At 64.1% G+C, this 26,879-nt stretch overlaps 1 protein-coding gene across 1 annotated transcript; it reads right to left on the reverse strand.

Annotated features, from left to right (window-relative positions):
• Positions 1–7,091: 7,091 nt before the first annotated feature.
• On the reverse strand, positions 7,092–26,775 carry CYTH4 (cytohesin 4). Its single transcript, XM_062201969.1, has 13 exons — positions 26,714–26,775; positions 23,204–23,286; positions 21,256–21,320; positions 20,143–20,209; positions 18,835–18,953; positions 17,371–17,451; positions 16,909–17,021; positions 14,526–14,674; positions 12,325–12,436; positions 10,253–10,329; positions 9,919–9,990; positions 9,424–9,578; positions 7,092–8,523 (listed from the first exon to the last, which is right to left on the reverse strand). The coding sequence occupies exons 1-13, from the start codon at positions 26,730–26,732 to the stop codon at positions 8,451–8,453; spliced, it is 1,185 nt and encodes a 394-aa protein (XP_062057953.1). The 5' UTR covers positions 26,733–26,775; the 3' UTR covers positions 7,092–8,450.
• Positions 26,776–26,879: the final 104 nt, after the last annotated feature.

Genomic DNA, 26,879 nt, shown 5'->3' on the forward strand with positions numbered 1-26,879 from the left:
CGGGGGCTTAGGAAGGAGCTGCGTGCGGTGCCTTGGGAGCCTTCGCCTGGAATTCTCCTTCAGAACCGCTCCCTTTCGTCCCGAGGAGGAAACTGAGGCTCGGAGGCTTCACTGCTCGCCCCGTTAGTGCAGGGGTGGGCGAACGTCTTCTTGAAAGGGCTGGATGGTGTCTTTTTGGTCTTGGGGTGGACATCGGTGCATATCCCAGAACAGAGTGCCTGGCGCTGCTTCTGACCCCAGCTTCCTGCTAACCTGCCCCCTGCTGGGCAGCAGGTGAGGGCCGAAGGACCTGGGTCCCTGCTACCCGTGTGGGAGACGGGGATTGAGTTCTGGGCTCCGGGCTTCAGCCTGGCCCTGCCTTTTCTGTTGTGGGCATTTGGGGCGTGAGCCAGCACATGGAAGATCTCTCTCTCTTAAAATCAAAATATATAAATTTTTTTTTTTTAGTTTTGCAAGACATAGCGCTTGGCTAAAACTACTGAACTCTGCCACCATCGTGGGAAGACAGCGTAGACAGGACCAGAAATGAATGGGGGTAGCCACGTGCCAATACAGCTATGTGTACGGACACTGAAAGTCCAATGTCATAGACTTTTCCCATGTCAGGAAATTTATTTCCTTTTATGACATGAAGCCATGCCCTGGGTTCTGTTGTACCAAAACATTGGCCGGCAGCATCTGGGCCCTGGGCTGTCCATTGCCTGCTCTGGGTGGGGTGGGGGGGGGGGGCAGAGCTGGGTTCAACCAGGATGTGCCGTCCTGAGCGTCCAGTGCTGCACAGCCCTGGCCTCCCGCCCTCCTGCCTGTCCCTGCCCTTGGCTCTCTCACAGGGACATCAAAGCTCAGTGCATCCCAGGGCAGCCATCTGTGTGCGTGTGTGTGGGGGACAGGTCATGGGCTCTGAAGCTGCCAGACTGGAAGGGACCTTCCAGCCGCTCTCCAGCTGGGAAAACGTCAACCTCTCCAGGCCTCAGTCTCCCCATCTGTATAGTGGGTGTAGCAGAGAACCCATCTTCGGGGTCGCTGGGAGGCTGCAGCGAGGACATTCCGAGAAACGTGCCCTTACCCCTGGCTGCCTCAGTTTCCCTCCTCTCCTCCGGATCTCTGAGCCTGGTCACCCCTCCTCCCTCGGCAGCCCCCCTCCCGGTAGCCAAAACCACATCCTGGGTTTCTCCCAGCTGCCTCCCCGCGGACGTGGATGGCTTTTCAAAAGCTTTAAAAAAAAAAAAAAAAAAAAAAAAAAAAAAAAAAAACGAGCCTCCCTCCCAGGGCGGCTGCGAGCCCAGGTGGGGAGGGCGCCGCCGCCCGCCCGAGCTTCCGAGCTTCCCCGGTGGGCGGCGGCCGCGCTGGCCTTTTCCGGAGATCTGTGGCTGATTATTATGGAAATCAGGCCCGGCAGCGCGCCCGGGCTGTGCGCTCGCTCGCGGGAAAGCGTGCGCAGCTCGGCTCGGCGGCGCGGAGGCGGCGCGGCCCAGACCGCTCCGCCAGCCCCGGGAGAGGCGTGGGGGCGCCGCGGTTTCCCGCGCCCGGGGCGTGAGGTGGCCTCTTCTAGCCTGGAGCCCGGGAGGCCCCGTTCCCGCGCAGGCCTGATGGGCTAGGCTGCAGGCGGAGGGGCTGGGGGCGCACTCAGCAGCCTGCGCGGGTCGGGGAGCTGGGGGGGGGGGGCTCCTCGTTTTCCTCTGAGCCCTGGGGCTGCTGGGCTGGCCTTGTTCAAGCCAAACAGAAGAGGGCACAGGGTTCAGGCCACCCCTCTGGGGACAGAACAGGTCCAGGTAGTGAGCTCCAGGGTGGCTGTCGATCTGTTGTAATCTCAGCATGGAAGCCTGTATTATTGCGCCCACTTTATGGAAGAGAAAACGGAGACTCAGGCACAGCTCACACAGGGGAGGAGAGATCTCGCGGGAGTGGCACCTGCGATGACCCTTACACCTGTCTCCAACCTGTCCCCAGCCTTGGCTGCCCAGTGCCGCCTGGGGGGGAACCTGCTCATGGGCAGAGAGGACGTGGCTGTCCGGGGCCGGCTGAGGGTGGAGGGCTGTGGAGCTGCCCGCCCACCCCAGTGTCCCGACTCTGCCTGGGATCCTCAGGAGGGGGCGCCTCCTTTGCCGCGTGCCGCCGTCCAGGCGCAGGAAACCCCAGCACTCAAGATCCAGCTGCTTCCTACGGGTCACATACTGGGGCAGGGTGGCCAAGTGATGCAGAAAGTAAAAGCCGGAAGTCCGTGAGCTGGGGCGACGCCAAGGAAAGACAGGAGGGAGCAACCCAAGTGCTTCACGGGCGCCTGGACACATGTATTCCCCACCACGGCCACCCTAGTCAATGCACCTCCATGCAAATGAGCAAATATTTTTTAAACATGGAGTTATTCAGGCCACCACCGGCAGCACGGAAACTGTCTTTGAATGGACTCCGTCAATGTGGCCGGCAAATGCTGAGCAAATGGGAGCTCTGTGAACCCCCACCGCCTCCAATTCACAGACGGGGCGGGGGTGGGGGGGCGGCGCTGAGGCCGGGAGAGGCTGCCGGCCGCCTGTGCTCCAGGTTACACAGCAGCCGTGGGGCTGGGCAGGGATCCCCTCGCAGGTGGGGATGTGGAGCCACCAGGCCGGCAGCTCTCAGTGTGTCCTCCTGGACCCGCAGGTCAGCTGGAAGTGTAGCTGCTTCTGACACACCCTCTTGGGGTGGGGGCTCCAATGCTGGGGTCTGGGAGCTGCGCTGGGCTCCGGGTGGGGTGCGCGCACAGGAAGTGGGTGCCCGCCCGTGCCGGGGAAGGCCCCTGGCACTGCCCCGCGTGTTTGAATTCCAGCGACTGCGCCTCTGAGGAGCCGACTGGACCAGCTTATTCACAGAGCGCCTTAAGACGATGCTCTTATAACCACGCGAGACCGGAAGCTATCTAATCTCCAGCAGCAGGGGATGGGGAAGATGGGAAAAAAAAAAAAAAAAAAAAAAACCTATGACTCATCTCCGAGATGGCTGCCATGCAGTTTTGAAAAATGAGCTTGGGGAGAGGTGCCGGCGTGGCACAGTGAGGTGACAGCTCCTCCTGCCTTGCCCGAGACCCTCCCCAGGTCAGCACGGTCGCCCTGCCTTCCAGGAGCCCCCTGGAACCCATGGGGTTTCTCGCGGCAGGTGGAGGATGGCCGCCCTCCGCCCTCGGAGGTAGGTGGCACGGGTCTTGTCCCTAGCAGGTGGAACGTGAGAGACAGTGACAGCCCTGGCAGCCTGAGTCCCTGACTGGCTGTGATAGACAGAGCCCCCAGCACCTCCTCCCAGGCCTCGCCGCTGGGTGTGTATGTGAAGCCCCTGAGGTTTGGCTGTGGGACCACCTGAGACCCCAGCCCCTGCTGGAACACGTCCGGTAGACGGGGTCTGCGGTATTTAACCAGACACAAACCGCGCGAACGCTCTTCAGGAAGTTTGTGGGGGAAATGCACATTCTGAGAAAACTGTGCATGGATTTCAACATTTTTTGCATCAAAACGCGCTTACCTTCTAACGCCACTTCCCACAAACTCTGGAGTCCGCTGGAGCGGCAGCGCCGGAGCCGTGACGGTGGGAACGGGCCGGCGCTGCTCGGAAACGTGGATGCTTCCCGGCCCAGGAGTTCCCCCGCTTCCTGGCTTTCTCCAGCGCTTTATTATTTTTGTTTAATGGGAGACATTTATTAAAAAATAATTTCTTTGGATCAAAGGTGAGTCCTGGCCGGCTCTTCGCTATTAAATGTGGATGGCTTGGGGGTGAGAGACAGCAAAGAGGGTTGCCCTTGTGCTCAGAGGCTCAGAGGGCTGGGCCAGTCCCCGCCGGTGCGTGCTGACCTCCACCACCGGGTCAGGTGCCACCTCCCAGCCGTGTGACTGCACAAGCCACAGCCTCACTCCTCCAAAGGGAATGACCAGAAGTTCATGGATAAATCAAAGTCACCAAACACGTTTATTTTGGAGGAAAAAACATGTTTAAATCCACACACAGCCTCTCCCTGGTACATGTTTTTCTTGCTTTCTTTTTTTTTAAGATTTATTTATTTGAAAGAGTTACAGAGAGACGGGGCGGGGGGGGGAGGGGAGAGGCCCAAGGACTTGGGCCATCCTCCACTGCTCTCCCAGGCCATAGCAGAGAGCTGGATCAGAAGAGGTGCAGGGCCGGCGCCGTGGCTCAACAGGCTAATCCTCCGCCTTGCGGCGCCGGCACACCGGGTTCTAGTCCCGGTCGGGGCACCGATCCTGTCCCGGTTGCCCCTCTTCCAGGCCAGCTCTCTGCTGTGGCCAGGGAGTGCAGTGGAGGATGGCCCAAGTGTTTGGGCTCTGCACCCCATGGGAGACCAGGAGAAGCACCTGGCTCCTGCCATCGGAACAGCGCGGTGCGCCGGCCGCAGCGCACTACCGCGGCGGCCATTGGAGGGTGAACCAACGGCAAAAGGAAGCCCTTTCTCTCTGTCTCTCTCTCACTGTCCACTCTGCCTGTCAAAAATTAAAAAAAATAAAAAATAAAAAAAAAGAAGAGGTGCAGCTGGGACTTGAACTGGCACCCATATGGGATGCCGGCACTGCAGGCGGCCACTTTACCTGCAATGCCACAGTGCCGGCCCCCCGGTACGTGTTTTCCAAGGACTTGTGGAAGACCCCCGCCCCCTTGTGCCTGATCTGCGTGGGTGCCTTCTGCCTGTGTGTGCTTCACAGTGGCTCTTCTTGGCTGGGTGACTCCAGGGCAAGTTCTTCTGTTTCTTCCCGAGGGGAGGGAGGAGGTCTCCCAGGCTCAGGTGCTGCCACATGGGGCTGGGGTCCCCGTGCACAGAGCTCACACCCTCGGCTGAGCGGCTGTCCAGACCCCGGAGCAGCTCACCCAAAGGCCGACTACAGGCACCTGGGGTGGGGCCCCCACTGGGGGCCATGCACCTTGGGAGGATTGGGGCTGGCACACCTGGGACCATGCCTGCCTACAGTCTTTAAGGTGGTGGTCAGGGAGGGCTTCCCGCAGGAGGAAGATTTCTGAACTGAAGGGGATGGGTTGGGCGTGGGGTCCCCCTGGGAGGGGAGGTGGAGCCTGGCTTGGTGGGGAGGGGTCCTCCTGGCCTGAGAGCACACAGCAATTTGGGGCAAGGTGTGGATTTCTACCCCAAAAGTCTCACTCGGGGGCTTCCTTTTCAGGGCGGTGGGGTGGGGTGGGGGGAGTGCAGGGCGCCCCCCGCCGGGTCTGCAGTGGGCCTGGGGCCAGGCTCTGGCGCACCCAGGGGTGGTTCTCCCTTGCCTGGGCCGGCCCACCGTGGTGGGAGGAGCCCTCCTGGCTTAGATGCTTTTACGCTTGTTCTTACGGACCCCTGGGGAAGGCCTGAGTCACCGCGGAGCCGGCAAATGTATTTAGCGCCTGTCACCGTCCCTGACAAGCCAATTTCTCTGGGCCACTCACACTTGGATTCCGGGCTGACTGCCCCCTCGTATCCAGGCTCAGGGCCCCTCTGCCAGCTCTGGGTGCCAGGCCTCGGCGTGGAGGGGCCCCTTGTCCCCAGGCACCTGCCCTCTCCCGCCTCCACCCCAGGGCATTGTGTGCCAACCTTGTCCCACCCCGTGCTGGGATGGCCGCCACTCAGCAGCTGCACGCTCGGATCCCCAGCTGGGCCTCACGCAGGCAGAGCTGTGGCCTTGGCCCTGGATCCCAGGGATCCCCACAGCATGTGTGCAGCTCAGCCCCCACCAGGCCTGGCCTCCCTCAACCTTGAGAGTGGCTCTGTCCCCAGGCCCGAGACTCCCTTGCACACAGATGTGCCCATTAAAGGTCTGTGTCACGGACACAAGGCCTCAGGGGGAAACCACATCCACAGAGCAGGGCACAAGTTCAGGTCCCCTGCCCAGTGGCCGGAGCTTTCAAGTCTCCCATCTGCGGGCTGGGCGGGGTGACTTCGTCCAGCATGGTGGGCGGGGGACCGCGTGCTCCTCTGGGTCCCTGGGTGTCCATTGGGCTACTCGAGCCCACAAGCCCTAGCTGGCCTAGAGGGAGAACCATTCCTCCAGGATGCCGGGGCAGTACTCTGGACAGAGGCCCTTGCCTGCTGTGCGCAATGACCCAGCGTGGAACAGCTCATCCATGTGCAGTGGGAGCCCCCTGCTGGCCAGAGTGAGGACGGCAGAGGGTGGGAAGGTGGGCTGGGTGTTCTTGGATGAGGCTTGGCCCTGGGGCCTGTGCGGCCTCCCCCACCCCCTCCCCGAGCAGCTCTGGGGTCCTCACGGTCCCCTCTGCCTCCTGACACCTGCACCTGCTGATGCACAGGCCCTGAGAGCCACCTATCTGTTACCCTGAGTTGAATCAGCAATGATGCTGCACCCACTGTGCACGGCCCGACCTACAAGGGAGCTCACAGTCCAGTGGCCGGGGAGCAGACATGGGGTGAGCTCACCCCAATATCATGTGGGGGCAGTGCTGGGCTGAAGCCAGGAGCCTGGAGCTTCCGAGTCTCCCATGTGGATGTGGGGGCCCAAGCACCGGGTCACCTTCCACTGCTTTCCTGGGCGCGTTAGCAGGGAGCTGGATTGGAAGTGGAGCAGCTGGGCCTTGAATTGGCTTATTGATCACCTGTGAATTCCTGGCTCTGTGCACAGAGCCTGGCACACGGCAGGTGCTCAGGGCGCAGGGGCTGTGCGGGAGCCGCCTCTTGGGCTCTCCCAGGTCAGCAGGGCAGGCTCCGATGGCAGTGTCTGAGGGAGGGCTGGCTGAGGCTGGGGGCGGATCGTGGTGCCCTTCCCTCCTGGGGTGTGGCCTGGACCCCCGAGTGCCCACCTGTCCCTGTCTGGTGTCCTGCTCTCTACCCGGAAGGGATGGGGGCAGGGCCCGAGTGAGGTTGAGCCTGGTGGACACACACGGTCAAGGACAGAGCCCCCTCATGAACTGGATCATGAACTTTATTCTGTCACTCAGCTGTTTGCACCCAGAAAGCCACTGGCCCTCCCTGTCCTCGGTGGCCAGAGAGGGCAGGGGGCGGGCTCAGGGCACACAGCCAGTGTGTGCAAGAGGCGGGCTGCTTCCCGCCCAGTGCCCCTGCTGCCGCCCCCGGCTGTGCTTCCACACGTGGGGTCGCCTGTGGCCGTCCTTGCGTGTCCAGCAAGAGCTCCTCCTGCAGGTGCCCAGCTCGGTCCTCCGGGGCGGTGGCATGAGGGGCTTGCACACCTCTAGACATGGGGATCTCACCCCTCACGAGGCCCTGCTCCAGCCTGGCCCCGTGGAGAGTGTGTGTGTGTGTGTATCACTGCGTGTGTCTCTGCGTGTGCATCTCTGTCTCTCCACATGTATGCACGTCTCTGTGTGTGTCTCTGCATGGGAGTGCGCATGCGTGTGTGTGTGCATGTGGTTGCCTGGTAACCTGCTCTCCTCCCGGGGCTCCGCCCGCTCTACTCGCCCACTCAGGCTACTGCCTCCTGCCCCCTGGCCTGGCATTTCCCTCCAGGCTTCCCTAGGCCTCCGTGGGGGAGGAGAAAGGAGCTGTTCACAGGGCCTCCTGCGGGTGGCGCTCTCCCAGACGGAGCTGCCTGCCCCGGGGAAGGAGCTCGCTCTCTATTCTGACAATGCTGCTGCAGGGGGTCTCAGGGTGCCGGGACCCCGGGCCACCCCTCACCACCTTGGGATCACTGGCCAGTGGGCCAGCAGGGAAGCTGTGAGAGGGTCTCTGCCTCCCAACCACAGGCCCTGTGTCACACTTGCTGGCTGGGCCACTGCCTCCAGGCAGCCCTCCAGGTAGTCACAGCCCACAGGGCTCTTTTCCTGGCTGCTGGGTTGTGGATCTTGCCTTGCTTGGGTTCGGTCTGTGTTGGGGACACACTGTGTCATTTCCTCGCTGGCTCCTGTCTGCTTCTCCCCGCCAGGGGCACATCCTTGAGGATGGTGCCTGCTCTGCTCCCCTCCTGCTGGCCTCGCTCGGGGAACAGAGTGCAGGGGCCGCGGCCTTTCTAGTCCAGACTCTGGAAGAACCAGAGAAGTGGCAGTGACTTGGGCGAGGGTGCACGGCGCGTCTCAGCTGGGCTCCTGGCGCCTCCTGGGTCCTGTCCCGGGGTCTGGGTCCTTGCTCGGGCAGGGAGGGGCTGCTGCAGATGTCCTGAGCGGGAGGAGGGGCTGGCTGGAGGCGGGAAGCGCTCAGGGACCCCACGCCCCTCCTGCTTTGAGGACAGACAGCTCGGAGCTGAGGACACGGAAGCCCAGAAGAAAGCAGGCGCTGGCCCCCTCGGGCTGCTGGCCTCGCTCTCCCCTGTAGTGGGCTGGGAGTCCCCCCTGGCAGCCGCTGGGGCTGTGGGCTCTGTGCCTCTGGGCTTCCCGGTCTCCCGCCTGAGCAGTGCGCCCCCTACAGTCAGCTCTAGGCAGTGCAGGGAGAAGGAAGCATCAGTGGCCAGGAGTAGCAGGTGGGGCTCCAGGTACCACAGGGCACCGGGTCGCAGGACACTGGCCTCCAGCGCCGCCTCCCAGGAGGCTCACTGCTTGCTGACGATCTTCTTCTTCCGAGCAGAGACCAGGTCATAGAAGGGGACGCGGGTGATGCTGGCCCTACAATGAGAGCGCGAAAGGCGGCTTCCAGGGCTGGACCGGCCAGCACAGGGTCTCCCAGGGCTCGAAGCGGGGGCATGGGAACCCTAGGGAGGCGTGGGGCTGCTCCATGGCTGGGGAGAGGCCAAATGATGCCAACAGGGCCTGAGCCAGGGCCTTGATCCCTTGGCCCATGGCTGGGCACTCGGATCCAGAGCTGAGTCTTGGGAATTCTGCCCCCAGGTGCCCTGGACCCCTCTCCAGCTCCCACTGGAGACTCTGGGAGGGAGTGGGGAGAGGCTGGGTGGAGCCCGGCTCTGCCCATCCGCAGCTGTGTGGCCCCATCCTGCCACCTCACAGCCGGTGCCTGCTCTGTGGCCTCTCTCACCTGGCCACACCCCTGCCCATTTAGCAGTCTGTGGCTCCCCAGTGCCCTCAGGAGCAACCAGAGCTCACTGCCACGTGCCCATGGCCTTGCCATGCTCTGCAGCCTCCTCTCCCACGGCCCGGTCTCACCTGGCCTCCAGGTGCTGCCCAGGCAGGCCTGCCCCTTTGTGTTTGTCCCCAGCGGTCCTTCCCCCAGAAGCTCCTCTCTGCACCTCCAGGGGAGGGTGATGCTGATGGGAGCACTCTTGCTAAGTACGAGGTGCTGGGCCAGGGCGCTCCGAGCATCACTGCACCGGGTCCTCCCGCTGGCCCCAGGACATTGGTCTCTCCCTGCCCTGTGTCTCGGGAGCTGGCAGGGCGCTGGGCCCATGGAATATGGGTTATGGGGAGGAGCTGTGTTCTTGAAGCAGGAGGGAGATTTGGGACTTGGCCCCCTGCCTAGCGAGCCCCCTTTGTGAGACCCGAAAGCAGTGGGGGCCTCTGGGAAGTGACGGAGAGCCACGCCCCCACTGGGCCACCCCTTACTGCCCTTACTGGATGGCCCGGATCCACTGGTCGCGCTCCTCGGCGCTGGAGGCCGAGATCCGGTAGGACTGGTGCTTGCCCTCCACCACCTTGCCGTCCCCGTCCGTCTTGCAGGCTTTGATTTTCTGGCCCCTGCAGCTGGGGTTGTAGAGCTCCAGGCAGAACTGCGGGGGGCGTGGCTGGGTGAGGGCAGGGCAGCGGGGGAGGGGAGGGAGGCCAGCGCGCCCCCCAGGCACTGGTGACCCCCCCCCCCACTGAGCTCTTCCTGTACACCAGGCTCCACCCGACCCCGTGGCACAGGAGGGGAAACCGAGGCTCCAAAGTGGGGGTAACATTTCAGGTCACCCAGCCAGTGTCACAGCCCTTTCGGTGACATTGACCCGCTCCCGGAGCCCAGGGCCCCATCTGGAGGGCGTGGTGGGCACAGCCCAGCCTCCTCCAGCAGAGCCCGGCCCAGCCCAGCCACGCCCCCTTTAGGAAGGCTCCCAGCAGCCCAGCACCTACTGGCTTCTTGGGGTCGTCCACGGGCTGCACTGAGAGGTTCTCCAGGGGTATGATTCCCCGCGGCTCCTTGTCCTGCAGGCAGGGGGTGGGGGGAGGAACTTCAAGGCCAAGGTCAGGATATGAACTTGGACCCACAGGGGACTGTGCCCATTTTCAAGGCTGTCGGCAGGGTATGGGGAGCTTCCCCTTGTCCCTCAGCTGTCCCCATCTGTAAAATGGTCATGGAGGCAGACCAAGGGAGCTGGAAGGGTCCCAAGCTCTGTAGGGTGTCCGCTCAGCAGGAGTGCGGGAAGCAGTGGGTTGGGGAGGGGCGGGGGGTGTGGCCCCTGCTCACCGTGGTGAACTCGAAGTAATAGAGGCAGCTGTCGGTCAGGATGAACCAGCGCCGCTTCCAGGTCTTCACACGACCCCCTGCGAGAGCCTGACAGTGAGCCCCCCGCCTGCTCCCGCGGAGCCCCTCCCACATTCCCGGGCCTGGGGCTCCCCAGGAGCAGGCCCTGGCAACAGTGACCCCTGCCTGCCCCTCCTGGCTGCTGTCACTCCTGGACTCACCCCCGGCTCCTCCCGCTCCATCCGGCCCCTGCCTGGCCCTGGGCTGAACCTTCCATCTTGCTGTTGCCCTGCTAAGTCCATTTGACAGGTGAGGAGACTGAGGGGCAGAGAGGTGCGGCGCCCGCCCACAGTCCCGGAGCAGAGCTGAGGCTCTGGGGACTCGAACCCGGGGTCCTGGTTTCAGAGCCTGAGCCTGTGGGCCGGGGCAGCTGTGTGGGGCGCGGGCCTGGAGACGTGAGGACCCCGTGGGCATCTGGTGTCACACTGCACCAGGTAGGCTGCTCTGGCCGAGGCCCCCTGCTCCAGTAGGACATGGCTCTGGAGGCCATGTCTCCCCCTCCCCCCACAGGGCAAGCTTCCGGGAGTGTGTGTGTGTGTGGGGGGTGGGGGAACATCAGGTCCTGCAGTTCCCTTGTCGTGCTCCTGCCCGGTCAGGGACACCTGGCCCTCTGCCTGCTGCACCTGCCACTTGTGGCCTGGGGCACGTGGAAAGGTCCGAGGGCCCAGCCCCCAGCTGCACAGAGCAGGTCTTGAACGGAGCCCCACCTCATCCCTCTGGGGAGGGAAACCACGTGCACTTGCAGTTTTGTCTCCACACCCATCTGCCCCTCAGCTCCCCACCTGCAGAGCAGCCCCCGCCCCAACCCCTTCCCTCTGAGCACAGGGGGTGGGGCGCGGGGTGGGTAGACTGCCCATCTGGGGGTCAGGAGACCTGGCACTGCCCCCCACCCCGAGGCTGCAGGGTGAGCCCGCATATGCTGCCTGAGCGTGCAGGAGTGTGCACCTGTGTGCCTGATTGTGCATGTTGGTGTGTCTGAGTGTGTGTCGGCCTGTCTGAGTGCATGTCTGTGTGTCTGAGTGTGTGTTGGTGTGTCTGAGTGTGCGTTGGCATGCCTGAGTGTGTGTCGGTGTGTCTGAGTGTGTGTCAGCCTGTCTGAGCATGCATGTTGGTGCGCCTGAGTGTCAGCTGTGTGCCTGTGCACACAGGAGCGTGTGCCCACATGCCTAAGTGTGTGTCGGCGTGTATGAGTGTGTGTCGGCCTGTCTGAGTGTGAGCATCTGTGAGCCTGAGTGTGCGTCAGAGTGTCTGAGCGTTCATTGGCATGTCTGAGCATGCGTCAGTGTGTCTGAGTGTTTGTCGGCGTGTCTGAGGGTGCGCATCTGTGAGCCTGAGTGTGTGTTGGCGTGTCTGAGCGTGCGTCAGTGTGTTTGAGTGTGTGTCAGTGTGTCTCTGCATTGGCGTGTCTGAGTGTGCATTGGCATGTCTGAGCGTGTGTTGGTGTGTCTGAGTGTGTGTTGGCGTGTCTGAGTTGTGTCGGCGTGTCTGAGTGTGTGCGCCTGCGAGCCTGAGTGTGTGTCGGCGTGTCTGAGTGCATGTCTGTGTGTCTGAGTGTGCATTGGCATGTGTGAGTGTGTCGGTGTGTCTGAGCGTGTGTCGGTGTGTCTGAGTGCATGTCTGTGTGTCTGAGTGTGCATTGGCATGTGTGGGTGTGTGTCGGTGTGTCTGAGTGTGTGTCAGCGTGTCTGAGTGCATGTCTGTGTGTCTGAGTGTGCATTGGTGTGTGTGAGTGTGTGTCGGTGTGTCTGAGTGTGCATTGGCGTGTGTGGGTGTGTGTCAGTGTGTCTGAGCATGTGTTGGCGTGTCTGTGTGTGTGTCGGTGTGTCTGAGTGCATGTCTGTGTGTCTGAGTGTGCATTGGCGTGTGTGAGTGTGTGTCGGTGTGTCTGAGCGTGTGTTGGCGTGTGTGTGTGTCGGTGTGTCTGAGTGTGTGTCGGTGTGTCTGAGCGTGTGTCGGCGTGTCTGTGTGTGTGTCGGCGAGCCTGGGTGCCGGCTGCGTGCCTGGCGGCCTCTCACCTAGCTTGAGCAGCCAGCCCTCGCGGTCCGGGTTGAAGAAGGTGTGAGTGAGGTCGTCGCCGTCGTCCTCGGGGATGGAGAAGGGCTCGCTCTTGATGCTGTCAAAGAGGTTCTGCAGGAGAGGGGCAGAGGCCTGGGCTTGACCCCGGGGGCCTCGGTCGGGTTGCCCCTCGGGGCAGACCCTTCCTGCTCCCTGCTCCCACAACCAGACCTGCTACAGCCGGGCGGAGCAAGCACGGGTGTGCACCTCACACGCACACATACACGGCGTGCATGTACACATGTAAGCCGCACGCTGCACGCGCGCACACACACACACACTCTGGGGCCCAGCTGCCAGAGTCAGGGCCTCCCACTCCCACTCCCGGGAAGGGGAGCCCCGCCCCCCTCAGTGCCATGCAGCTGAGCCAAGCAGGTGCACCACAGGGAGGAGGGGTGGGTGGACTGCTGACTGCGGCCCTGGGAGGCTCCCCCTCCCCTGTACACCCCTGTGTGGCCAGGCTCTGACAGTGAGGTCCCCGGGGGAGATGTCGGTTGTCCTTGGGGATGTTTCTGGAGTGAGAGCTGCCAAGACCCGGAAGGAGCAGCCTTGGAGGGGAACAAGCTCTTGGTGGCTGGAGGTGCGCCAGCCGGGCTGGGACCACCCTGGGGGCGAGGTTGGGACCCCGGTACCGGATCGCCCAGCACTGCCTGCCACGCTCGGCAGGAGGCGCTGGGCTTCCGGAGGGGCCTGCCCAGGTCCCCACATTCCAAACTGCCCAGCTCACTGGGCTGATGAGAACCGGACCGGGTCAGGAAATCCTGTGCTGCGCCTGCGTCTGGGCGAGCCCGAGACTCCCACCAGGATCCTCTGGCTCTCCGGGAGCGGTAGAAACCAAGGTCCAATGGCCCTGAGAGCTCAGGGCTCCCGAGTGGGGCACAGGGAGCTGGCGAACTCCAGCTCTCCACAAACACCCTCGGCGCGAGGGACAGAGGCTCCATGGGGAAGACATCTATGGGGCACGGCGCCAGCACCAGCACGGGCTCACGGAGGGCCGGCGGAGTGCACGGTGGCCCTTGGCTGCCCGCGTGGGCTGTTCGCGATGCCCGGGAGCTTTCACGTCCCAGGCACTGGAGCTGGAGCTGGTGTGTCCCGCTTCATGGTGACAAAGGCCGCGGGTGTCACCCAAGGCACCGTCACCCAAGGCCATGCGCAGGCTGAGCCTGCTCGCGGGGTCTGATCTGAGCTCCGAGCTGCTCCCAAGCCCTGGCTGTATGGGCGGCCCTGCCAGGACCCAGGGGACAGATCTCACACTGGCGCCTGGGGCACGGGGTCCTGGCTGAGCTCTGGGGACAGGCGGCTGCAGGGGCTGAGCTGGGCAGGGTCTTTGCCCCTCAGGCAGGGCCTGCGACAGCAGCCGCCGACCCGCTTTCAAGCCAGGCTCTCGGGCTCTCCCTCCTGTGCTTCCCTTTGCACTGGGCTCTGGGCCTCCCACGGGAACCAGGCAAACTCCCCGTGCTGTCGTGGGGAGCCCTGGCCACGCCCTTCAGCCAGCCCCCCGCCTGCCTCTCCCTTTCCCAGCTAGGGATGTCCTTTCCCTATTTCTCCTCCGGAGCACTCCTATGCAACCTTCAAGGCTCCTTTGAGAAGTCACCTCCTCCGTGGAGCCTTCCAGGGTGCCACCCTGCCCCTGCCCCCAGCATCTCCAGAGCTCCTGTGCCGCAGTTGGCACCGCAGGGCTCCCCAGGGCTGTGACTCACATGCGGGTCACCTTCCCTGCTGGCCTGGAACTGTGGTTAGTCACACCCGGGGCCCTTGGCTGGGTGTAGGGCCTGGCACAGTGTGGCAGGGGTGGGGGCTGCCTGGGGGCCTATTCCATTCCTGGACTTGAACTTATACTCAGGACAGGCAGGCGAGCAGAGCCGGAGGCGTCTTAGTGTCCAACAAGGAGACCCTGTTGGTGTGTGTGTGTGTGTGTGTGTGAGAGAGAGAGAGTGATGGCTGCCCAGGGGCTCCTGGAGGCTTCAATCTGGGAGGGCTTCCCGGAGGAGGTGTGTCACAGTTTGTGGGTGGGAGCAACATGAGGCTAGTTTGGGAAGGGCCTTCAGGGACCACCCTGTTTATGATGGTGGGTCGCAGGATGGTCGCTGGGCTGGGCGGGTCCTCTCAGCAGAGCCCGCGCTGACTTTGTCCTCCGCTGGGCCGGCGGGGCCCCTCTTACCCGCAGCTGCTCCTCGGGGAGGTCGCTGCCCCCGTTGATGCCGCGGTTCATGGCCACGAAGCGCTCGAAGGGCGGCCGGTCGCGGACGTTGGGGTTGTGCAGGCTGGTGTTGAGCATGATGACGGAGAAGGACAGCACGTAGCAGGTGTCTGTGGGCGGGCGGCGGGTCACCCTTCCCGTTCTACCCCCACCGAAGCCCCCTCCCGCAGAGTGCGCCCCCGGTCCGGGCAATGTGCGGCTGGCGGGGCTCCCGCTCTGTTAGTCAGCCGGCCCGGGCTAGGGGGTGGGGGAGGCGAGGCTGCGCTGGGTCTTTGGTGGGGTACTTGGGCCCCGGGGGACCCAGAGCCAGGGAAATGGCACTCTCTGGTTGACCTTGGAAGGCCTTAGCCTGCCTGACCTTGACCTTGGGAAGTCCTTATGCTCTCCGACCTTGGCCTTGGGGAATACTCAACCTCCCTGACCTTCGGCATCCCCATCAGAGACATAGGAGGTTACCTTTGATGTTCAAAGGTCCTGATTCTCCCTCTCCCTCCCTCCCTCCTTCCCTCCCTCCCTCTCTTTCTCCATCTCCCTCTCCCTCTCTCTGCCTCCCTCTCTCTCTCCCTCCCTCCCTCTCTCCCTCTCCCCCCCCCCCCCGCATGGCTCCCTCTCCCTCTCTCCTTCCCTCTCCCTCTCTTCTCTCTCCCTCTCTCTCCCTCCCTCTCCCACCCTCTTCCTCTCTCCTTCCCTCCCTCTTTATCTCCCTCCCTCTTTCTCTCTCTCCCTCCCTCCCTCTCCCTCTCTCTCTACCCCCTCCCTCTCTTTCCCTCTCTCCCTCCACTACCCCTCCCTCTCCCCCTCCTTCTCTCTCTCCCTCCCCCTCTCCCCCCTCCATTTCTCTGTCTCCCCCTCTCTCCCTCTCCCTCCCCCTCCCCACCCCTGATAACAGCCCCACTTCCTCTTGCTGAGGCTGACCTGCACTAAGTACTGTGCATTCCCGGCCCACAAGGCGGGTGCTCTTCGCACTCCCATTTAACAGATGGAGAACCTGAGGCACAAGGTGACACCACACCCAGGGTCACTGGTGCTGTTCACACTCCCTCCTGCCCACACGCACTCGCTGCGTGCCTGCCCTGTCCTGCCCGAGTGGGCTGTTGAGACTCAGGGGACTGACAGGTAACAAACAGGCAGGCAGCAGAGTGACTGATGGACACACACAGAGGAGGGGGGCTGTCCACGGCTGGCTGCGGACAGCCAGGAGGAGTGTGCTCTGTGCCACGTGTGTCTGTGCTCTTTGCGTGTCTGTGTGTTCTCTGTGTGAGTGCTCTTCGTTTGTCTGTGTACTCTCCATGTGTGTGTTCTCCATGTCTCTGTGTGCTCTCCATGTGTCTCTGTGCTCTCCGTGTGTCTGTGTGTTCTCTGTGTGTCTGTGTGCTCTCTCTGTGTGTCTTTGTGTCTGTGTGCTCTCCACGTGTCTGTGTGTTCTTCATGTGTGTGTTCTCTGTGTGTGTGCCCTCCGTGTGTGTGTGTGTGTTCTCTGTGTCTCTGTGTGCTCTCTTGTCTCTGTGCTCTCTGTTTCTGGAAGGGCGGGGTGCCGCCGGTGCCCCGCAGAGCTGTGAGGAAGAGACGACTTGTGCGTGTGCAGGCCACACTCAGTGCCCGCTCCGCCAGCACAGGGCCGGGGCCGCCCTTCCCTGCCTCCCGGTGCCTCCCCACAGGCGCGGGTCAGCTCTGCGGGGGAGCGTGTGGGGACCGCCCCCTCTGGGTCTCCTCTGTGCCTGGGACCCCGCATGTGCCCAGTTCCATGCTGCTGGGCCCCTGTTTAAACTGAGCTCTGGGGCGAGCAGCTGGCCCAGGGGTCCGCACACTGCTTGGGACACCTGCTCCCCCGCCAGAGCCCGGGTCTGAGCCCGGCTCTGCTTCCAGTTATGCCTGGGAGGCAGCGTTGGGTTCCTGCAGCCCACATGGGAGTCCCAGATTGTATTCCAGGCCCCTGGCTGTGGCTTGGCCCAGCCCTGGCTGCTGCAGGAATCTGGAAACAACCAGTGGATGGCATTTCTGTCTGTCTCTGCCTCTATGCCTTTCAAATAAATTTAAAAATAAATAAATAAAAATTGAAATTGAAATTGCTGCCCACAAGGCCTCTCTCCTTTAAACTCCTGGAGGACTCCTAGTCATCCTTGAAACCCTATGCAGAGCGTGCCACCTCCAAGAAGCCCTCAGGGACCAGCTGGCTCATGGCTCCTGCCTGCAGATACCAGAGCTGTTGCTACCCGAGCCCGCTGGGCCCTCATTCTCTGCCTCCCCCCCCAAAGACCCTGTCCTGAGGCCCCTGAGCCGGACGAGCACCCAGCAGAGGGCCGGGCACGGACCTGCCCTCAGCCTGGGCTCCCAGGCCCCGCACCTGTGGACTGGAAGACGCCCGGGTTGCAGAGGCAATAGCGGGCTGCGAACGCCTCCATCATGCGGTCGATCTTCTGGGCCTCGCCGGGCAGGCGGAAGCTCCACAGGAACTGCCTGGGGAGGAACAGGGCGCTCAGCGACACCGGCCAAGCCGCTGTGCCTATTCCAGCCCCCACGGCTCTGTCCCTGGAATGGGGCTGGGGAATCTGGGACCGCTCTCCAAGCAAGGACGCGGCGGGAGGAGGTGGGAGGAGTGCATGTGAGCACACAGCTGTGCCAGGGGTTTCCACCCGTGAGCTCCTGCACCTGTGACCTCAGGGAATGAGCTCTGTGCACCTGTGTCCTTGGGGAGTGAGCTTCGGGCGGCAGGTGCCACCACTCATTACATCTGGCTCCTCATGTCCTCCTGGCTCCCGCCCCTGTGGGTGCTGCCGCCCCAGCCCCCCTCGTGTGCCCCCCTCACCTGAGGGCCTGGACGAGGTTGAGGTTGGCGAACTCGTGGCAGTCTACGAAGGCCTGGAGCACCTGCAGGTTGAGAGGGTCCCTGCGGAGGAGGGTGGAGGCGGGGTGCACTTGGGGACTTGCCGGTCCCCACCTCCTAGAGGGGGTCGGGGTGGAGGGAGGCGAGGAGGGAACAGGTGTCTGCCCTTCTGGGGTCTGAACACCAGGGCTCTGCTCACACCGGCCCTGTCCCCGTCACACCCAGGGCTCTGCTCACACCGGCCCTGTCCCCGTCACACCCAGGGCTCTGCTCACACCGGCCCTGTCCCCGTCACACCCAGGGCTCTGCTCACACCGGCCCTGTCCCCGTCACACCCAGGGCTCTGCTCACACCGGCCCTGTCCCCGTCACACCCAGGGCTCTGCTCACACCGGCCCTGTCCCCGTCACACCCAGGGCTCTGCTCACACCGGCCCTGTCCCCGTCACACCCAAGGGCAGAGCCCTGCGCACACATGTGGACTCACACATGCACTGGGCACACACGCACACACTCGCACACATACATACACGCACACCCACACATGTGCACACACACACCCCTCACTGCCCACCAGCTTTGGGCCTGCCCAGGAGGGGCACTCTGGCTTTGGAGCTGCGCCCCCCAGGTGAGAACCTTCCGCTGCTACTTCCTGCCCTCGGGACCCCACCCAAGCCACGCGACCTCCCGGGTCCCAGCTCCCTCATTCGTGTGATGGGACGGGGACCAGGCCTCCCTCACGTCCTCCCTCTCCCTGCTCTTAAGCCAGGAGCGTCCCTGCTCACCTCCTGCATTCCCGGCTTGCTCAGGGAGGGAAGTATATCCTGTGGGGAGCTGGGGAAGGAGTTGGGGCTCCCTGGCCCAGCTGCGCCCTGTCCCTTTCAGTCCAGCCAGAGGGGCCACATCAGCCCCTGCTCAGCCCAGAACCCTCCCTCATCCCACCTCACCCCTCTCACACTCCCTTCCAGTCTCAGCAGCCTGCTGGTGCGTGAGCTGCTTCTGCCCCAGGGCCTTTGCACGGACAATTCCCTCCATGTGCAATGCTCTTCCCGGATGCCTGCAAGCTCAGGCCCGCGTCCCCTTCCAGTTTCACTTTCTCCATGAGACCCCCGCTGTCCCCATCCTTGGTCCCCTGCTTTCTTTGCATTTCACAGAATTCATCGTTTTGGGGCGTATTTGGCACACTGGGATCTCTGTCCTGCACTGCGTTCAGGAGTTCCGTCTGTCTTGTTCCCTGGTGTGAACTCAGGGCATGGAAGGGCCCTGGAGCTCTAAAAGTTGTCTGTCTGTTACCATAAACGCGCAAATGGGTGAGGGTCCATCCCAGCAGCCGGAGGGGCTGAGCGCTTGTCCCTTGGCCCCTAAGGAGCCAGGACTTCAGCAGCGCCATTCGCCCTGTCGCCTACCTGCACACCCCACCTCCTGCCTCCCCAGGCCCCGCCCCTTACCTCTCCCCCAGGTAGGTGCCGATGGCCGTCTTGTTGAGGCCCTCGCCCTTGAACAGGAACTGGGCGATGTCCTGGGCATCTGGGGTCAGCAGCTTGTGCTCCGTGAGATACTGGATGCCCTGGGGGCAGGACAGAGCCCGTGAGCCACCTGGAGCCAGGGCCTGGGAGAGGGGTGGGAGCCCGGGGGCCAGGCGTCCTGGGGGTGGGGGGTGGGAGCCCTGGGGCCAGGCATCCTGGGGGTGGGGGGTGGGAGCCCTGGGGCCAGGCATCCTGGGGGTGGGGGGTGGGAGCCCTGGGGCCAGGCATCCTGGGGGGGGGGTCGTGGCCTGTTCTGGGACACTGTGTCCCCTCCTGATGGCAGCTGCCTTTGTAAGGTGGTGAGCTCCCCGTCCCTGGAGGTGTGCAAAGAGAGTTGGGGTTTCCACCAGGTGCTCTGTGGGGTAGTCTGTGGTCAGACAGCCCCGATGATACACAGCGGCGGGCCCATGAACCCGAAATCCTGAGATTCAATGATTGAGCCATTCCTTTTGTTCCCCCAAAATTCATATTACTTAAAAATAGTATTTTGCTTTGTTGCACCAGTAATCTCTATTGGATAAAAGTTTTTAAAAAATCCAGCTAAATCAAAAGGGGAGGAAATTGCCTGCCCCCCACCCCGGGGGGGTGGAAGCTTCCACACAGCCCACTCTTCTCTTTCTAGAAAAAATGAGAGCAGCCCCTGCCTGTCACCTGGGACCCTGCTCCGCCCTCTGCTGACGTCACAGCACCGCTCCCCACGACCTGGGTCTCCCTTGTCCATCAGCCAACTTTAGGGGCTGGCCTCTGACTTTCTGGGACCACTCCCCCATGAGCAGCCAGAGGGTGGCTCTGAGAGACGCCCCCCGCCCAGGGGGAGGGGAACGGCACTGAGTGCGCGGGTCCGAGGGTCTGTGCCAGGGGTGGGGGCCGCGCGGGCCACTCTGGGCTGCAGTGGCGCAGAGGTGGCTGTCACTCCGAGAGCAGCTCTGTGCCCACTGGCCACCCTGTCCCCACCTGTGTTGCTATGGCTCCCTCCTCTCTCTGTCTCTGCAGGGTGGGGACTGTGGCAGCCCAGCCCTGACCCCATGCCCTGGGCCACCAGAGAGGGCAGGGCTGGGACCAAGGCCCCAGCATGAAGTCTCTGCCACAGAGGAGACGCAGGCCCCTGTCCCCACCTCCCACCTGGGGCCCCGGGGCCCTGCAGGGCCTCAGCTCCGTCCTCCATGCAGTGGGTCACTTGGGGGGAAGGAGCAGGTGCTGTGCAGGGGCCCCCGCCCGCGGGCCGCCCACCTTCACCGGGTCCATGTTGAACTTCTTACGCCCGATGCTCAGCTCCCTCTCTTTCTGCGCCAGGCGGCTGGGGACAGGAGAGGGAACCGTCAGCTCAGGACCAGGGCCCCCCGGTCTCCCAGGGGCAGCCAAGATTCCCTCCTGGGGGGGTGCTGGACTTGGGGTCCCCAACACCCTGCTGGAAGCAGGGAGGGAGAGAAATGCAGGGGCGGGCCCCTCTCCACAGCGCTGAGCCCCCAACACGGGCCTCAGCCAGTGTTCGGCCACGTAACCAGCGTTCTGCTGCTCTTAGAAGCCCCAGGGGTTTGTGGGAGAATTTAGAGGGCCCTGCACCAGAAGGCAGGGAGGTGCCTGATGGTTAGTGGGGTGTGTGCGCGGGGCTCCAGGCACCATCCCTGGCCTCTGGGGAGTCACTTCCTCTCGGCCTTAGTCTCCTCACCTGTAAAATGGGGTGACATCACCCCCTGCCCCCTGGCACCGTAGGAGTGGGCACTGGGTGCTCTGGGTTGTGCTGCTACTGTTGTGGATGGAGCAGGAAACTTGGAGACACAGGGCCGTGTGTGTGTGTGTGTGTGTGCACGTGTGTATGCTGGTGGCAGGGGCTGGAAGTGGAGGCCCAGGGGTGGCAGAGGCAGGGGTGGGTTCCCTGGGCCACTGTCCATGGTCAACAGCGCCCTGACGCCCCAGGAGGCTGTGTAGGAGCCACTGCTCTGCACAAATGGAGAAACTGAGGCCCAACCAGGGGAGGACCTGCCTCAGGTCACAGAGCCAGTGAGCATCTTCCCATAGCAGGGGTGAGCCGGGGGCCCTGGCTCTGCTGAGTGGGGCGAGGACCCGGGCCCTGGTCCTGCTCCCGTCCTCCCCTGCCCCGCCCTGTGCCCCGGGCTGAGCTCCCCTTCCCCTTTGCCCATCCCACCACGTTCCTGGCCATTGATGAGGGCCCGGCCAGGGTGGCTCAGGAGGGTGGTGCGGTGGGAGGACCAGGCTCTGTCTGGACGTGGGCTCTCACTGCGGCCTAACTTCAGGGCCCATGCCGACCCCCTGGCTGTGCGTGATATGTGACGCCCTTAGGGGCCCCGTAGCCGGTTCCAGGGCCCCCCAGGCAGCCCTCACCTCTCCTGTGCGCTCTTGAAGCAGTCGATCTGGGCAAACACTTCTTCGATCTCCTCTTTTAGCTTCTGTAGGGGGGTAGGGTCCCCAGGAGGGGAGTGAGCAGGGTAAGGCCAGGACCCCCCGGTGTGAGACCCTCCCACACTCTGACCCGGGGCCCTCACCTCTGTCGGCTCCCAGGCCAGACCCTCGGCCTCTGTGGGTACCCAGCCATCTGCTCTTATCTTGGTGGGAGGTCGTCCCTCCCCCTTGCCCGCCTGACTCTGCCCTGTTCTGTGGTCTGGTCTCCTGTGCTCTATCAGACCTGCCCCTCTCCACCCTGTCCCTGGGAGCCCGCCCCTCCCCTGCTCGGGTTCTGCCCGCAGCTCCCCATTGGCTCCTCTGTCCCCGCTCTGGCTCTGGGACCAGCCCCTTCCCACACCCCAGTCTACGGCTCCCACTGGACGGACAGCAGGCACAGGCCCTCTTCCCAGCGACGCTGCCATCCCAGTGAAGAGAGGACACTGCGGGCTGGGGAGATGGGAGGATGCACCCCCCAGGCAGACCCCAGAGCCTGCTTCCTTGACCTGGAGGAGGGACCCGGGGCAGAGGAGTCCCCTGGCCCCCGGTCCCAGCCATCGCCACTGCTGGGGTGAGAGTTGGCAGGTGCAGGGCGGCCTGAGAACCCGGCAGTGCCCTGGAGACCTGGGGGAGGGCAGGGGATGCTGGCCGTGGGAGCGATCCTGGGACTCAGGGCCCGCGTCGGGCCTGGCAGCTCCTGTCTGGGTGGTCATGGCCCAGTCACAGAGTGGCTTCCCCAGCCCTCAGATGTGGATCGGCCGTCGACTGAGCATCTACTATGCTCTGTGGGGCTAAGCAGCCTGCTTTCCTGGGGCAGGGTGGTCGTGGGCGAGTGACATGGTTGTGCAGCAAGGCTCAGGGGACGGTGCAGGGGAGCTGGACTCGTGACTCGCCTCTCCTGGGAACCTTCAGTTTCTGGGCGTGGGGGAGGGGACAGCAGCTGCAGCCCCTGGGGGTGTTCAGGGCAGCCTCCAGGGGGAGGTGGCATTTGAGAATGAAATACTAAGGCAAAGCCGCAAGAGGAGCTGAGGGGAGTCCCAGCAGAGGGACCTGCGAGGGCAAGGCCTGGGGAGGGATCCAGGCCGGTCCAGGACGGCCACCGAGAGCCTGATGCGCTGAGACGCTGTACCCAGGACACTGAGGGTCACCTGGCCAGGGCCGGCCCCCTCTCCGTGTTTCTGGAGGGGTGGGGCCTGACTGAGGCCTCACAGCCGGATAGGAACCCGGCCCATGGTGCAGCTGGGCGAGGCTTATGGGGCTGGACACGCAGCGGGGATGGGGGGGGCGTCTCGGCAGGCGGGGCTGTGTAATCAGACTGCCTCTGCCCCGCACGCTGGGTCCGCTCTGGAGCCTGGCAGCTGAGCCCAGGCCTGGGCAGTGCCTGGGGACCCTGCACCTGCGGTGTTCTCCCCGGGGCCGGCGGGGGGAGTGATGGGAGGCGCGGGAGCAGGCGCCAGTGTTGGCCCGTGGTGGGGGCCCCGGGGGCCTCAGCCTGCCCCGGGGCACAGGTGCTGGGGTGATCAGGAGGCGCGGGAGCAGGCGTCAGTGTTGGCACTCGGGGGGGGGGCACCGGGGGCCACAGCCCGCCCCCGGGGCCGGCGGGGGGAGTGATGAGAGGCGTGGTAGCAGGCGCCAGTGTTGGCCTATGGTGGGGGCACCAGGGACCTCTGCCCGCCCTGGGGCACGGGTGCTGGGGTGATCAGGAGGCGCGGGAGCAGGCGCCAGTGTTGGCCTGTGGTGGGGGCACCAGGGACCTCAGCCTGCCCCGGGGCACGGGTGCAGTGGTGAGTGGGAGGCACGGGAGCAGGCGCCAGTGTTGGCCCGTGGGGTGGGCTGCAGGGGGCACGGGGGGCTCAGCCCGCCCCGGGGCCAGTGCGGGGTGGGTGCGCACCTGGATGTCTTCCAGCAGCTGCTCGCGGTGCCATCTGATGCGCTGCAGCTCCTCCAAGTCCCCGCTGCTCAGCGCCGCCGGGTCTGGAGAACAAGGAGCTCTGTGCCGCCCCCGCCGCCCCCACTCCCCGGCCTCTTCCCTGCAGACCCTGCGACTCCTCTACCCTCTCCACTCCAGCCTCGGCTCAGGGGCCACCTCCTCCGAGCAGCTGTCCCTGACCACCTCCTGCCGGGGTCGGGCACGTTGGTCTCTCCCTTGGCTCGCTGCCCTGGCTCTTCGCTCAGTGCTCCACCCCAGCACCTGGGAAGAGCCTGGCAGGTAATAAATGCTCACGGAAATGCCCGCCGCAGGCGCCTACCCCTGCCTGGGCTCCCTTTCTTTTTAAACCATTTTTGAAAATTCAGTAATTTTTTAAATTTACTCCAAAGGAAGAGACAGATGGAGAGAGTTCCTGTCTGCTGGTTCACTCCCCAAATGCCCACAGCAGTCAGGGCTGGGCGAGCCCTCCATCCGGGTCCCTCAAGTACCTGTGGCCTCCCAGGGTGAGCATTAGCCGGAAGCTGGATCAGAAGCAGAGCCGGGACTTGAACCACAAAGGTGCTGTGGGCACCCAAGGCAGCGCCTTAACCTCTGTGCCAAATCCCGCCCTGCCCAGAACCCCTTCCTCCGCACTGGCTCCCGTGCCTGTTACTTATTCGTGTATTTGCCCAGCCAAGAAGTGGCCTTGCACGCCGCCTCCCACCCCATGGGCCACGCCCAGCAGCAAGGGAGCCTGGGAAAGGAGCCCTCCGTGGGGTGGTCTTGTGTCCTTGCCGTCAGGTGGGGAGATGAGGTTTTGAGTGCCCATCCCCAGAAACTGGGGCTCGGAGGACTGAGGGGACCCGGCCACGGGGGCACAGGGACAAGGTTCCTGAGCCAAGATAGGACCTGGGCGGGGCAGGAGGGCTGATAACAAAGTCCGTACTCTCACCCCTTCTCCTGCCGTGGAGGTAAGTGGCACCTGTGTGCCAGCGTGGGCACTTGGTGCCAGGAGCTGCCATGGTGCCCGTCTCCGGGCCCACTGGGCCACGGCCACCCGTGAGTCGCCCATGTGACAGCGGGACCCGGCTACCGGAGCCATCGCCACTGCCTCCCAGGCGGGAGCCAGGAGCCAGAGCTGGGGAATCCAGCCTCTCCGACATGGGGTGTGGGAATGTTTTTTAAAATTCTTGTCTTTAAAAAAAAAACCAAACATTTGTTTTTTGTTGTTGTTGTTGTTGGGGGGAGAGCAAGAGAGAGAGACCCTGCATCTGTTGGGTCACTCCCCTAAGGCCAGCGACAGCCCAGCCAGGAGCCCGGACCCCCGCTTGAGCCGTGGCTGCTGCCCCCGGCTGGGCTGGAGGAGCTGGGACTGGAAGGATGGGGTGGGGCTCGCCCGCCACGCCACACACCTGCCCCGGGAAGCGGGCACTTCAGCCTGCATCCAACCCAGCGCTGGGCCAAGTGCCCGCCCCTCCACCAACATCTGGAAGCGCCCTCGGATTTTGAGGGAGACGCACCTTTTTGCAATAATAATAGACACACCAGCACCCCTGCAGAGCCCTGCTGCCTCCTCCCCACCCCCCATGCTCCTTCCCAGCCCCGCCCTGCCCCTCTGCACCCCTGACCCCTGCGCCCCTGGGCTGCAGCTGCTCCATGCCCGCGCCGACCGCCCGGCTCCTCTGCAATTCCCTTTTGTGACATAATTTTAGACGTCGCTGCGCCTGCCAGGGCAGCTGCCTGACTTCCCCCTCCAGGGCCGCGGGCGGTGCGAGCCTGGCGCCCTCTGGGAAGAGGCCCCGGGCCGGAGGGCGCTGGGGGCCGGGGGGCTGCTGCTCACCCCAGCCCGGAGGCCCCGCCCGCGGCTTCCTCTCCCCCGCTGCAGATGCCTCTATTTTTAACCGGCCGTGGCCTCCTGCACCTGCGGCCGCCCAGCCAGCGCTCGCCTTCGGTCACCTCGGGGCTTCCTGGCCTGGACGTGTCCCCAACCACCTAAGCCCCAGGGGCGGGGCCCTAGCTGCTCTCCCACGTCCCAGGTGGGCTCTGGGAAGACGGAGGTGGGAGAGACCCATCCCGGCCATGGGCATGTGCAGGGCCGGATCCTGAGCCAGATATGGGGGAGTCTGTCCGAGCCTCGGCTCACCCCTGCTTTGCAGGTCAGGTGGATAAGGGCAGCCACCTCCAGGCAGCGAGTCTGGGCTCAGCCTGGGGAAGTGTCCTGCCCACCGAGGAGTCTGATCAAGGCTCAGGTGGTCACAGGGCTGTCACTTCCCCTACCCCCTCTTCCAGGAAGTCTACCCAGATCTCCTCTGCCTCCCTGGAGACAGTTGCTTCCTTCCACACTCTGTGGCTGTGTCCACTGACTCATCCGGGTCAGAGCCCTGCAGAACCAGCGTCTCCCTCTGCCCCCTTCACCCCAACACCCTGGACCAGGAGCTCCCTCAGGGGTCGGCCCATAGCTGGGTCACCACTCCCCCCACCCCGCTCGGCACAGCACCCTGGAGGAGTGTGCATCGAGTGAATGGCCGAGAGGACGAGCCAACCAGGCAGTGGCCTGCACCTGCCACCCACCCACACCCCCCAGGGCCAGCCTGAAGCGAAGATGAGACCCCTCCTCCCACCCCACTCACCTGCTCTGGCTCCTCCCCCTGCCCCCAACCTGGGGCTCTCTCCTCCTGGGTTCTCGTCCCTCTGCCACTTACTGGCCACATGGCCTGAGTCTCCTTCCCCCGGGACAGCCAGGCAGGACACAGCCCTGGGCGTCGGGACCCCAAGCCCACGCTCCCCATTGGCTTCATTGTCAGGTTGAAGTCACCTGGCCCCGGGACCTGAGTGGCTCCTGCCAGGCGGCATCGCAGGTGCCTCGGGGACATTCTGGGACCGGGTGGAGGTACTTGGTTCCCCCTCTCCCTGGTCCCTCTCTCCGCTCCCCAGGACCGTGAGCCTGCCCTGTCCCCCCTTGCCAGCGTCCCAGCCTCCTGTTGTCTTCCCCGCACCGCCCTGGGTGTGGGGAGGCTCGCGCCTCTCCTCAGCCGCCCCCAAGGGTAGAAGGGGCTGCAGGGTCCCCGTACACAGCCGCCATCCTCAGCCTCGTCGCAACGAGCAGCTCTGAGCCTTGTACCAGAATGTTCTTGTCCCAGAACCCCCTGCGGATCATCCCCTCCCCCACTTCAGGGCTCTGCTGGGGGCGCTCCCCTGTTTCCCATCGTCCTTGCCCTACTTTTCTTATGTGACAGTAAAGTGACATATGCCACATGACCTGTGGCCGTGTGCTGTCTCCCCCATTGCAGCGGGGGCCCCCGAGGGTGGGAACTCGTGCCCCTGCGGCCCAGCCTGAGCCCCGGGAGTGCTCGTGTTTGCCCCGCCTGTCCCACCCATGTCAAGTGCATTCCCGACCCACCGGCTCCTTCCAGGACCTGCAAGGCAGGCGCCGTCACCCCGCCCCACGGCAGAGGGCGCTCAGGCCTGCAGGGCCTGGGCCCAGGTGCTTACCTGGGTGGCACAGGTCCATGCTGAGGCCCCGGGGGCAGCGCCTTGCCCCTGACCCTCGGCTGCTCGGCCAGCCCGGCAAGGGTGCGTCACCTCGCCCCTGCAGAGGCCTCTTCCTGCTCGCCCCGCCCAGCCCTGCCTGCGGGGAGGAAGTACGGCAGGCCCGGGG

Source organism: Lepus europaeus, chromosome 10 (assembly GCF_033115175.1).
Source record: "Lepus europaeus isolate LE1 chromosome 10, mLepTim1.pri, whole genome shotgun sequence".
Taxonomy (NCBI): domain Eukaryota; kingdom Metazoa; phylum Chordata; class Mammalia; order Lagomorpha; family Leporidae; genus Lepus; species Lepus europaeus.